Below are 14,200 nucleotides of genomic sequence, written 5' to 3'. Positions count from 1 at the left end.
CCGAACGAGGCACCTGGACAGTTTCCCTAAGGGCCTGTGGCATCAAGCCGTGATTTCTTAAACTGAGAGCCTTAGGCCTTGTACCTAGATAGACGCCTGGTGTACGAGCGCCGGGTGCAGAGTGAGCAATGGTGTTAAACGATGTGATTAGCAGGGATAAAGTACACTGGCGAGACACATTTGTGGCAGTAATTGAAAGACAATTCTCACTCCCACCTTAGCATTAGCACCTAAGCATTATCTCTCTAAAAATGCTCGGCACATTAGGTTTACTCAGTGAAAACAGCACTCTTTAAATGTATCAACAAAGCAGCCAAGGTTTATATCCTGTTTATTCAAAAATGCTGTCACTTTCTGTCATTTCTGTGCTTAATTGTTCCTTTGAATTTGGAAAAGCTACTGAGATAGGTAAAAATGACTTCTAAATGTTCTTCGCACATTTCTTTGTGTGGTGATGTTGGTTTTATTTGCTTATACTTGAGGTTACAAAGTGAGGCGGGGACTTTGAGGGAGCTAATAAAGACACAACATGATCACAAACCGATGGCAATCTGCAGTGACATTCAATGGCTTAAAGCCTCAAAGAAAACGCATGCTTTGTTTCTAAATGTAAATTGCATGCAATTGCCTCAAACATTGCCTGATTTCCAGAGGTAAGTAGATATGAATGTGTGGTGCATATAAAGAATGCACAATGTGTATACATATGCTTACATTCATTCATAATTCACATAGCAATAATTATACCTCAGATCTGATTATGAAATAGATCAGTTCCCATTAGAGTCTGTGGAAAGATAGGGCTGTGAATCCACATCCGGTGATGTCACTTCCGGTGACGTCACTGCGCATTGTCTATGTGGAAGAGGTGTGGCGCCGTGGCCAGGGCGACTGACTCCGGAATCTGGGGATCACGGTTCGAGCCCCGGTGCCAGCGGCAGATTAGCCCAGCACCATGTGACTCTGGGCAATAGCTTGCTTAATCTTCCCGACGGCCTCCAGCGCCTAGAGACCCTTACGGGTGGTTGTTCGCGCTTTACAAATGTGGATTATCAATATTATTATTATTATTATGTTAGCTTTACATTTTATTTTTCTTACGGGAAGAAAAGGGGTTGTATAGTGAGTAAGAAGGAGAGTGTAGGTATGGAAAAGTAAGAAAGTAAAGAGGCAAAGAAGGGTAACGTGTAAGAAAATGCATTGAATAGGGGAAGTGCAGAGATTGAAATTGGAAGAGAAAAGAGAGGAAGACAGTGAAGAAGAGTTACTTTGCTTTTCGACTAAAATCGAAGAAGCTGAAGTAAAGGAATACTGAATTAGGTCCTCCATGAAACTGCCAGTGAAACCTATAGACAAGTTGATGCCATTATTTTCTGATTTCTCACTAACTAGAGCCTTGGGGCCACTCTGAAGCTGTCCACAAATTCTCATATGCTTCATGCCCACTTGACAAAAAGTACTGATGCTGCCTCAAAGCCTCCTGCTCTTTTATCCAAGTTCCATTGACCCGTCCCCTATGCCCACTTCTCCCTTCATGCTTCATAGGACATGAGTGCTCCATTACCTGTGTCCCGTTGCTGACCATGATCTCCTGCGGGATTGCATAGATCTCGCTCTCAATCTCCACACCGTGCTCCCCATCTTCGGCCACTTTCACCTGCAGAACCCGGAAGTTAGTGCCGCCAAGGTCCAGCGCCAGGAAGTGCCCTCGCTCTGCGGGTAAAAGAAAGGGAGCATTAGTTTTACTTGGAGGATGTGGGTCTAGGGTTTTTGTGTACATGGATGGGAACAACGCACAGTGGTATGCTGCCGCGCTTAGGGCATAATTGGATAGAGAAGGAGAGCTGTGCACATTGGGAAGACTTGTACCTAGTCGTGGGGCGCTTGTCCTATGTTGGGGAGATCTGCATAGTCAGACCTAACAACCGTTACACGTCCCATGTGACACAAACACATTGTAGACTTTTGGAGCAGTGTAATTTTGATCTCAGTCTGAGATACTGTAGGAGTGCATCATAATCATGCATAGTCAGCACTCTAAAATATTCTGTATGATTAATGTTACTAAGGAAAATGGATTATTGCATATTTAAAGTACTCCACATGAAGATTTATGAGACTTATAATTGTGTGCGTAGAACGTGACCAATAAAGGTCTATGAAATATTTACATATTAATGTGACAGGAGAAGGTAACGTTTAAAATGTGTCCCTTTGTGAGGTTAATAAAATAGAATGTGTATGTGCAGACTAATTTTAAACATTTATACGTGTAACAAGAGTTATTTCCAAGCAGGTGCATTTGGAATGACATCTTCGTAATTCTTTATAATGTATTCATGTATTAAGAATCAGCATTTATTATGTGTGTAGAAATGTGCATGTATTCTGTAATGGTGTGCACTGTAAGGTCGACATAAGAGTGGGACTCGAGAAACCTTTCAGTTCAACCTCAAGTGGAGGAGTGTGGCTCACTGATTAGAGCGGCAGACTCTGATGCAGAGGTCTGGCCCGGGACCAGGGTTCAATTCCCGAAGCGGCAGGGTCCTGAGCCCAAAATGTCCACAGACTTGATAATTCTCGCCTCGGTGCCTATTCTAATCATGGGGTCCTACGCTGCAACTCTGGGCAATAGTTGCTTAATCTCCACTACGGCAGCCCACCCGCTGCGGGATGCCTGGCTTTCACCCTGGGGATACCCAGTAGGGGTTATTTGACAGGGAAAAACCAGGACGGGTTCCCAAAGCAAGCGCCTTGATGCCTTCGGGTGATACGTGCGCTATATAAATTGCAATACATTTACACGTTTAAAGTCTTAACATATAATTCCTATTTTCAACGTAGAATGCATTTGCTTGTATTTTTGTTTCCACTGCAGGTGTGGGGAAAGCCTCATTAGTTAGTATAGAACAGTTTTGTTTTCATTAGATAGCAAGGTATGAGAAGACGAAGTTTGGCAAGGAGAAACCCGACAACGAACAAGGAAGTAAGTTCTAATGGAGGAAGAAAAGAATGACCAAGGACGAATGAAGTTGCAACTTATCGATGTGGGAAGGGTGGTGCAAGTATCCAGTTGTGCCAGAATGATGAAAAAGTACTAGTGAAAGTCACTTGGGATTGTCTACCTTGAATCCAATTGATATTTTATGATGTAATTTAGGGAGGGACGGAGAGACATCTTAGGACTTCATGGAAAACAGATCTATCCGTCTGCTTGTGTAGCTTTACGCTACGTGACCCATGGTTGGAGTACCTTCTACTGAAGACTCCGACAGTAGACACCTTTCTAATTTCACCTTTACTAAATGCTTCTTAGTTTTGTGATGACCCTAAGGCAGTGTAGGGAGAGATAGCTTGCTTGTGCTTACCTTGGATAATCATTTGATGCTGTTTAATACTCAACCTCTTTTTTCTGATTATTATCATTGCCATCTTAGAGTTGTCTGCTTTGTATTATATAGGATGAATCATTTTACGAGGTTTGGAGTCATTTTTTCCATCCTGTATCTCTGTATTATAATGTTGAGGCTGTTTTATATCGATGTGTTTCTAAATTCATAATGAAATCTTACTAATCTCAGATTTAGTTGTCCAGTGGATTATTGCATGACCAAATTGGTTACACTTTATTGAGCTTCAAATGTGATTGTTTTCTCCCTCTTACCACTCAAGCTGCTATCAAGACCATCGGATTGAAGATAAATGTTTAAGTGGCCCAAGCTCTTGCAGTTTCATACAGCATCCTACAGATCAATGAGTTAGTCAATCACAGTTTTAAGTTTTTATAATTGACTCAGTCTTGAGTGGCTTGTGTCTGCTTTGAAGTTGGACACAGCTCGTTTTTGCACATGAGAAATGCTCTTTGGCTGTCTTTTTGTGTACTCAAAGTTTCAGTATTTTACAGGCTGACTGCTATTTAAAGTGTGGAATGGTTCAAAGCCACATAGAAAAGTAATTAAAACACTAGCCATTCACGAGAGTTGTAAATAAAATAAGACTATTTACTATTTGGAAACATTATTTAAAGTTGTCAACTATGAAATGTGATTGAAAGTTAAGGGCTACAACACAAATATTAAGCCTGGGTGGTGAACTCCGCTCCGTTTGTGGAGTTTGAGGAGTTTTCCGCACTCTGCGCTGCTCCTGGAGTTCCAAAAAATTCTGCACTGCGTAGTGTAGTGGAGTTTTTGCCACGCTCGCTTGGAAGTTGCCAAATGTGAGAGAAGAAAATCCAACGTAAGGCCACTGCCCAACGAGATTTCTCAACGCAGGGGTCGTGGATGGTCGCTACCGTTCGCGTGGAGAAACCTTCCATTCGCGTTGAGGAAGCTGCCACTCAAGTAGCACTTCTACTGGAGCTGCAGAAAGAAGCAGCACCCTCTAGCACTGTGCAAGATGTCCTTTGCAATGATTTTACAGCGCGGGACAGTCAACGGGCACTTAAAATCAGTGTGAACGGTGCGAGGTAACCCACTCAGCCGCTCGCGGAACTCCGCTTAGCTTGGCAGAGTTTTTTGTCACTTCACAGCGTTCCGCATAGCAGAACTCCTGAACACCACTTAGGCGTAATAAAAATACAACATATTTTAATGTAAAGGATCAATGTTTTAACTAGAACATTAATGGATCACCGAGTCTAGGTGATCTATGAAAGTGTTACTATAACACAATAAACTGTGGTATACAAACATATACAGAAGCTGGCCCATGTGTAAAGGAGAAATAGTTATCCATTGTCAGGGATCAGACATTGGACAAGGCTTTCAGCAAGACCTATTCTGAGGCATGCAAACATCACCAATCGGTATACTGCAACCATCTAAATGTCAACCATAGATACACGGCAACCTTCTAAATGTCACACATATGCACAGAGAAAACGTAGCAGCAGTAATGGTGTGAAGGGGGCTGTACACAGAGAAAGTGAGTTTACTTGCTTACACAAAGATTGGCATCCAAGGACCCGCTCTTTGCTGGATCTGCTCCTTCGTAACAGATTGAACACAAGCTATCAGCCTGGCATCTTACTCCTCGGAAACCTGCAAACTCATCTGCTGACTCCCTCAAGGTTCATCACTCGGCTCCACCCTCTACAGTGCATACATGATCCCTCCGGCCCATGTCATCTGCGACCATAAGATCAACCTCCTCTCCTACACAGATGACACATAACTCATTCTCTCCCTCTCGGACAAGAGCCCAGCACTTATGACAGCTGCCAAATGGTAGCGCTGTTTGTATAATTTGAGATAAGCTGAACAACAGGTTGTTTATTAATTCAATATACATTAAAAACAACTAATACATGTTGCCCAAGCCAATCTTTTAGCTTTGAGGGACTCAAACAGTCTGAATTGTCACACTTGTAGCAGTGTGATGGTTAGTAGTTGTGTAGGGACTGTCAATAGCAGTGCTGGCAGTGGCAATGAGTGATGCAAAGTGCTGTGACCTCCTGGAGAGGGCCCTGGCACTTAATCTTTTTAAGCACTGCAAGACCCCCAACACAAGAAAGAAGTTCACCGCCTGCATGACCGAAGTCACTAACTAGATGAAAGCCAACTGCTTCAATGACAACACAGACAAGACAGAAGTAGAGATCTGCGGCAAGAAGACCTCACCATGGGACACCAACTGGTGGCTGACCAAACTCAGACCCAAACCCAGAACCCATGTCAGGAACCTCTGAGGGACATGACTGCACATGTCACCACATCACTGCATCCTTCTTTCACACACAGAAGATGCAGAGGAAAATCTTTAAATGACTTCCGAGCAACACAAGAAAAACTGTCACTCACGCCTAGTCTCCAGCAAATTGGACTATGGGTACACCCTCTACTCTGAGATCACCAACAAATCATTAGAACTCTACAGACCATCCAAAACTCAGCAGCCACACTCATCCTCAACCTCCGACACAGAACTCACACAACACCACACCTCAAGGAACTACACTGGCTTCCAAAACACAAATGCACTTAATTCAAACTCCTCACACACACATTCAAGGAACTCCACAACTCAGGCCCTACCTGACTGAACAGTCACATCTCCTTCTACCAACCATCCAGACACCTCCACTCTGAAGGACTCCCACCCGCCAATATCCCACACATACACAGAACCAGATAAGGAGGACAAGTGTTCTCTTACATTGCTTATATAGAGTGGAACAACCTCCCGCTCCACATCAGAGCCTCCTTCTCTCTTCTTGAATTCCACAAGAAGTTGAAGACCTGGCTTTTCAATTAACCAACCTACCATAGGCAGAGCCAGGGCCGGACTGGCCATAGCAGGCACCAGGAGTTTCCCCAGTAGGCCGCTAGGGTGGGGGCCGGTTTTGGGCCCCTGGGGGTCCTATTTTGTTACCGGGTCGGCAATATCGGCCCGATAACAAAATCGTCCTAAACCGGCCCTCGCAAACTGCTCGGCTGCACTCCCCCTCACCCCAGGGGGGGGGGGGCAGCTGAGCAGTTGTTTGCCGGGCCCGGTTTCTGTGTCCAGTCCAGCCCTGGGCAGAGCCAGGCACACACACCTAATCAGCCCCAGGATACCTTTGTGGGAGATAGTGCACTTTACAAATACACATAACATAACAACTTAGTTAGAGAAAGCCTGTGCATTGAAGCAAGGAGATGGGTGTAGTGTGCATATTTTTGCAGGGTATGTGAGAGATGCACACATGTGCAGGGGTTGGAACAATACAAGCAACATGTGCATATTATGAAAGATGTGTGCACGGTTTGGATATTTGCCCATAGCGTAGGAATTCTGTGCATCTTGTGGGTGCTGTCGAGATTGAGGGAACCCTGCATCATATGTGGGTTTTACCTGGAGCAGGGATGTGTAAAATGCAGTTTGGAGCAGAAGTGATGCTTATTTTGAAGAGCTGCAGCTAGTGTAGGACAGTCGCACATAATGTGAGGGACTCAAATAATTAGAGAGTTCTGGATAGTGTTGGGGTGCTGCATAATGTGGGGGTGATATGCAAAGGGTGAGAGTGTGCTGTTGGTAGTATGAAAGCTGCTCAAAGTGTCAGGAGCTAAGCGCTGGTAGCGGTAAGTAGGGTATGTAGTGCAGGAGCGGCCCGTGCAGGTAAGAGAAGTGGGGCCGGGTGTGACAGACAACCATGAGGGAAGATTAAATAAATAATGAATGTTCCCTCGTCGTCTGTCGAAATCCCCCACCACCCAGCCCCACCGCTCTTACCTGCACGGGCCGCAGCTGATGTAGTGTGAGACTTGCCTGGTGCATATAGTACTAAGCAGTTGAAGGTCCTAAGTTGTTAAATGCCCTGAGTCGAAACCTAAGGTTCAAATCCAATTTGTGCCATTCTGAAAGAATTTGAAAAAAAAGGTTTTCTAGCTCGCCTACAACTTACCATATATTTTTGGGGGGTTGCAATAAGGAATATGAGGCTGGACCTCCCCTTTAGTAAATTAATTCTAACTCCCAACTGCTACATGTCTAACTCCCCAGATCTACATTTTTCTTTTTCTGATCCAACCATAGTGCTCTGAAGTCACCACATGGCTAGAAGCAGCACTTCACAATACTCACAAATAAATAAACAAGTAGTATGGCGATCTGTAACAGTAGTAAAGGGGCTACTCTGGTGTGGAGTGAGCACAGATTCAGGAGCAATGTACAGTGGGGTGGAGGGAGAAGTACAATAGGATGAGAAGTAGGCAGTAGTTTTACACAGAGTAGGGGAGCTGTGTACAACATATATTTTTTTTTTAAATATATTTTTATTGCAGAATCAGGAATAAAAACATCCAACAAGCCAACCCATACACCAACGGTACCCAGCATACAGTACGGTAATAACACAATACACAGCCGATTAGCCCACATCCCGGAGGCTGGGCGGCGCGTCAATGAGTCAGTTCACTGGAGGTACTTCGGTGCTTGCCCCATTCGGGACACAGGTCAAGTGTAGCACTTCATTTCTGCTTTTATCCCAGATCAACCAACCCACCCTCACCATCCAATCCTAGGCCACCCCAATGTCATATCACGAGATCAACACGACCACCTTCCTGGGCCACCCGGTTCCGGGAGGTCGCCGCTGGCCGGCAAACCATCCCCTCCTACGACTCCTACTCTGAACCCTCCCCCCCAACTGCTGCTAATGCGGGTTCCACCATCCCCCTCCTGCTCCAGGGTGACAACAATCAGGAAGTTTGAACAAGCAAGTAGTCACACGGAATCCCTGCTCATAACTGATCAGTGCCTTCGCCTTCAGTTAGGTGGTCCCTTAATGCCTGCACCACCAACTCCCATGACCGTGCTAGGTCCAAGCTCTTCTCATTACCCGTTCTAGTCGCTTGGCGCATTCGTGACACACTCTCACAGCCCGACCACTTCAACAATTCATTCCTCCACCTCCGTACAGACGGCCCCTCTTTAGACTTCCAATGCCAAGTGATTTCTCGCTGCGCCGGCACCAGTCCCAGGCCAATGAATTTACTCGTAACCTTGGTCTTTTTGGTATGCGGGAACCAAAGAAGCAGGCATGTGGCCATATCAAAGTCCACCTCCCGATCCGTGACAGCATTCAAGAGGTCCCCCACCTCTGACCAGTAGTCCCCCAATTTCGGGCAACTCCACAGCATGTGGTCAAGATCCGCCTCAGGTTCTAAACATCGCGGGCACATGGCATCAAGCACTTGGAAGTGACGACGTAACCTCTCCGGGGTCAAATAAGCCCTATGGAGCACAAAATAATGCACCAGTTGGAATCTCGCGTTCCTAGTCCCCTTCCAGGCCCTGTGTAGCACCTGACCCCATACAGAGTCCGGGATTTGCCTACCGATACTGGCCTCCCAGCGCGACTTCAACTCGACCAACGGGGCCAGACCTTCGTTTAACATCCTATTGTGTAGGCAGGTCACCGCCTTGACGGTGCCCGCAGCCATCACCACATATTGGCATACCGCCGTCACCTCCGGTTCAGCCAGTCCGCCCCCCCAATGCTTCTGCAGAACCGCGATAACCGCCGCATGCAGCAAGAAGGTACCATTCGGCAGGCCGAATTGCTCTTGCAAGGTCTGGAACGGGGCCAGCGTCCCGTCCACATAGAGGTCTCCTACCATCTGCAAGCCCAGGTCCTCCCATTCTAATAATTGGGACCAATCACCTCCGTGCGGTAAGGCAGTGAGCATTCCCAACGGAATCTCCGGGGCGTATGGCCGGCGCTTCCCAGCCCTCTTCAGGTACCTGTTCCAACACAATCTGAGTGTCCATTCCTCCATCGTGACGTCCTTACTGGCCAGTCTCTGTTGCATCACGATAGACGACAAGACATGCCTCTGAACGCCGACCCCCCGGCCATCCTCAGGCCCCCTGAATTCTCTGGCCACGTTCTGCGTCAGGACCTGGAGCTGCGCCGCCAGATAGTATAACTCATAGTCGGGGACGGCCATCCCCCCCTCACACTTGGGTCTCAGCAGGGTGGTCAATGCCACCCGTCTGCGACCGTGGCCCCAGAGAAAGCCAGTCACCAACGTCCTCAGTTCCCTAAAGATACCCTGCGGGATCCACACCGGCAGCGTTCTAAAATAATAGAGGAGTCTCGGGAGTGCCACCATTTTCAACAGCGCCACTCGGCCCAGTACAGACAGCGGAAGAGAGGCCCAGAAGTCCATACTGCCTCTCAGCGCCCTAATACAGCGCCCCACATTCCCCTCAAGGAGGTCCGCCGTGTCATGGTAGATGCGCACTCCTAAGTAAACAAAACAAGAGGGTTCCCACATTACCGGCCTCGTGAGCTGCGGGCAAAGCGTGGTCTTCCGCAACGGAAACACACAAGTCTTAGTCCAGTTCACCCGGAGGCCTGAAAGCCTCCTGAACCTGCCCAACATGTCCACCGCGCCTTCCAGAGCCCTTCCAGCGTCCGCCAGGTACAGTAACAAGTCGTCGGCGTACAACGAAATATAATGCGAGTCAGGTCCCTGTGCAATCCCGTCAAAAACGACTCCCGTTCTTGCCTGCGCCGCTAATGGTTCCATTGCTAGAGCAAAGAGCAGAGGGGATAGCGAGCAGCCTTGCCTCGTGCCCCTACAGACCGGATAAACCGAGGAGACCAATGTCCCCAGCCGCACCCTCGCCTTAGCCGAAGAATAGAGCACTCTCGTCCAGCCCCGGAACCCCTCCCCAACCCCGAACTTCAACAGCACGCCATCTAAAAAGTCCCATTCCAAACTATCAAACGCCTTTTCAATATCAACCGTCAGCACTACCGGGCCCGGTTCCGCCAATGCAGCACTATCAATGACCCCAATCAGCCGACGGATATTCATCGAAGTGGTCCTAGAGGGGATGAATCCCGCTTGATCCCTATGCACCAAAGAGGTCATCAGTGGCAGGAGCCGGGTGGCCAGGATTCGGCTCAAAATCTTATAATCCACAGTCAGCATAGACAATGGGCGAAAAGAAGAGACATCTAAAGCATCTCTGCCCGGTTTCAGCAGGGGCACAACCAACGCCTCCGTCATAGAGTCAGGCAACCGCCCCAATTGTTTCGCCTCCGCGTACACAGCCTGCAGTCTGGGCGCCAGCACGTCCATAAATTTGACGTAGAACTCGATCGGCAACCCATCCACCCCAGGGGTTTTGTTCCGCGCCATATGGCTAATCGCCCCTCTGATTTCGGCCAGGGTGACAGGGCCCCCCAGATCCTGGGCCTCCTCCTCATCCAATACCGGCAAAGGGATCTGACCTAAATAATCGCCAATGTCCGTGGCTTCCACTTCGAGGTGGCTGGCATACAGACCCGTGTAGTAGGATTGAAAGCGCTCCAGGACCGCTGACTGCGAGCAAACCACCACCCCATCCCCCTGTCGCACACTCATAACCGGACAGCCTCTAGGGTTCGGATCAGCCAGCTTCGCAAGAAGCGTGCCCACTTTATCACGCTCCTCATGCACTTTCACCGCATACAACTTGTAATCATAGCACCGCAATCTCTCCGTCTCAGTTGCCACCGCCTCCTTAGCACACAACAGGCTGTCTTGCAGCTCCGGCTTCTCTGGTCGCTGCCGTTCCACCCCTCTCAGCACTTCCTCCGCCCTAGCGAGGTCATTCAGCACTGTTCCTCGCACAGTCAAAAACCGGCCCATGCATATCCCCCTCACCACCACTTTCATTGCATCCCATTCATTCGCTCTGGTCGCTGTCGACCCAGCATTGATCGTGAAGTAGTCGTCCACGCCCTGCCGGACCGTGTCACAGAACGCCGGGTCATCCAGCGTCTCCGGACGAAGTCTCCATGTGGGGACCGCCGATCTCGCCAGCTGCCATTGCACAGAGATCAGCAGTGGATTATGGTCCGAGATGGTCCTAGACAAGTACTCAGTGTGCATCACCACCTTCGCCAGAGACTCACAACACAGCACCGAATCCAATCGAACATGCAGATCATGCAGCGCTGAGAAGTAGGAGTAATCACGAGTTTCGGGGTGCTGCGCCCTCCATACATCCACCAAGCCCCACCTCTCCTGCCAGTCCCGTCTATGGGTCGCAAGTCTGCGCACTGGGGAGTCTACCAAAGGCGGGTGTGACCTGTCCAACAGCACATCCGAAATGGAGTTAAAATCCCCCGCCAGCAGGATAGGGCCTGCCAAATAATACGCCAGTGAACGCGACAAACCCTCAAAAAAATGTGCTTGCTCAGCATTGGGGGCATAGATGTTACACAGCACTACTTCCCTTCCACACAGCCGTCCCTCCACCACTACATAACGACCCTCCGGATCTATCTTCTGACTCGTGACTTGGAATGGCGTGCCCGCTCTGACCCATATCAACACCCCCCTGGCAAATGCTGAGTAAGTCGTGCCAAACACCTGACCCCGCCACCTCCTCTGTAATGCCCCACATTCCTGCTGTGTCAAGTGAGTTTCCTGAAGCATTGCTATCTGAACGCCCCGCCTCACCAAGTATGCATGTACCTTGTGGCGCTTAACCATATTTCGAATACCCCGGACATTCCATGTGACACATTTCAAATTAGGTAACGTCCCCATAGAGCATCAATCCCAACAGTGGCGCACGCCAATAAATGTGACCCGCATCGCAGCAATTGTACAACCCCTTCAAAACACACCCCACAACTCCCACCCTCCCCCTCCCCAGGACAGGGCCTAATAACCCAGCTTCAGCCCCGTTCCAAACCTCAAATACCCAACACATCACACTAATCTGTGGTCGACACCACAGAAGACCGTAAGGGTCTGTTGGGGACTATGGAGCCCCGAACCAGGACGACAGAGCAACCACCCCGCGCCCTTAGCCCCGTACTGCTGATGCAGCCCCATACCTGGCAGTCCAATAGAAGTCAGGAACGTCCAGGCCTTACAGAAAGTTCAGCGGCCACAGGCTTCACTCATTAAAGATACCATCCGACGTTTGTGGGGTAACCTCCGGCCCCTGTGCTCCCCCCGCCTCCGAGTCCTCATCGCCAGTCTTCTCTCCTTCACCTCCCGAAGCTGAACCCCTGGAGGCGTCCTCTTGCTGCGAGCCCGTGATGGTCGCCGTGGCCTCCAACGCACTTCGCCTATCGGCCAGCATTTGCGCCTCTCGCTCGGCCCGTTGGCGCCTATTCCGGGAGCGGATGCGCTGCGACTTCCTGACCCTGATCGGTTGCTCTCGATCCCTGGCGGGCCTGTGTGCTCGATCCGTCCCCGCCCGATACAGTTCCAGCCAGGACCAGGCTTCATCGGGTGTCTGGAAAAAGTGAGTCCTGTCATCGACGATGATCCGCAGTTTGGCTGGAAAAAGCAAGGAGTATTGAATTCCCTCCTCTCTCAGCTCTTTTTTCACCGACAGAAAAGAGGCCCTGCTCCGCTGCACCTCCTGTGTATAGTCCGGAAATATTGTCACCTTGCTGTTGTCGACTTGGAAGGGCCCACGATCTCTCGCCTTTTGGATCAGCAGATCCCGATCCTTATAGTGCAGCAGCCTGGCCACCAGCGGTCGGGGTGGTCGGCCCTCCAGGGGAGGCTTCGCGGGCACCCTATGCGCTCTTTCCAGGGAGAAGAAGGGGGAAAGGCCCTCCGGCGCCACCACTGTGCGGAACCAGTCCTCCAAGTAGGCCACCGCATCACCCTTCTCAATTTTCTCCGGAAGCCCCACCACCCTCACGTTGTTCCGGCGGTTGCGTCCTTCCGCGTCCTCCACTCGACGCTCCAGAATCGCCAGTCGACGGATAACGTCATCAAGTTTATGCTCCGCCGTGACCACCGCCGGTTTCAACTCCTGGAGTAGTTGTTCATTGGATTTCACACGGTCAGAGAGCTTGGCGTGGTCCGCCCTCAGCAGGCCGAGCCCGGACGCCACCTGCGCAATATCCTGGTGCAGCTCATCCTTCGTAGCAGTGATCGCGGCCAAGATTGCGTCAAGGCGGAGGTTTAGCCTCTGTTCTTGTGTCGTGGGCTCCGTTGGGAAACCGCCATTCGTGTCCTCCAGCCTCCGGCCTTCCCTTTCAGGCGGTTCGGCGTCGCCATTTCCCTGCGCGGCCATTTTGTGTGCAGGTATTCAGCTACCCGAGCAGCCCCCTCGGACAATGGCCAGGCCCACCGAAACGCCCAGCGGAGTATCTCAACCAGCGAGGCTCACCAATCCCCAGGTCAAGCGGGAATTCGCGGCGCCAGCCGTACCCCACTCACGGTCATCCAACAATATCCGGTCCGGAAGTGCACTCAGTGCTGCCCCACAGTCATTCGTGGAACGCCCGCAAAGCCCACCAGAGCCAGGGGGAGCAATCTCCACTGAAGAGGCGGCCAGTGACTTAATCGAGTTTCTGGGCAAGCTGAACTCACGGCCCCCGGCAACACTGGCCCCCGTGATGCACCATGCGCGGTGGGGCCCAGCACCACGCTGTCAGCCCGGTGTATCCTTGCCCTCCACTGGGCGGGTCCCCTGCCATTGATCGGGCCGATGGCCACCTCCTCGTCAGCCCGCGTCCCGGGATGCTCAGGCGCCTGGGGCGGCCGCCCCCCCAGCGCCCCACCAGCTCACTGCACCCCTCCTTGTCCTGTCGGCCCCCACCGCTGTTCAGCCAGTGGGTGGGCGGCCTCACCGTCCAACAGTGCCTCCGCCGGCGTAGCGCCACTCCTGCCGGTAATTCCCCGCCGACCTCCTCCACAACTCGGGGCCCGCTCCTATGGCTCACCGCTCTGCCCGCCGCCGCTCGAGG

At 50.4% G+C, this 14,200-nt stretch overlaps 1 protein-coding gene across 1 annotated transcript in view; it reads right to left on the bottom strand.

Annotated features, from left to right (window-relative positions):
* HK3 (hexokinase 3) overlaps nucleotides 1-14,200 on the bottom strand; it is a 397,869-nt gene that overhangs the window by 157,815 nt on the left and 225,854 nt on the right. Inside the window, exon 4 of the mRNA XM_078652800.1 lies at nucleotides 1,565-1,713. Within this exon, the coding sequence (XP_078508926.1) occupies nucleotides 1,565-1,713 (149 nt within the window). The remainder of the gene's footprint in view (nucleotides 1-1,564; nucleotides 1,714-14,200) is intronic.

This window comes from Lissotriton helveticus, chromosome 7 (genome assembly GCF_964261635.1).
Source record: "Lissotriton helveticus chromosome 7, aLisHel1.1, whole genome shotgun sequence".
Lineage (NCBI taxonomy): Eukaryota > Metazoa > Chordata > Amphibia > Caudata > Salamandridae > Lissotriton > Lissotriton helveticus.
Note: the sequence above shows the minus strand (reverse complement) of the source record. Positions and strands in the feature narration are given on the sequence as shown.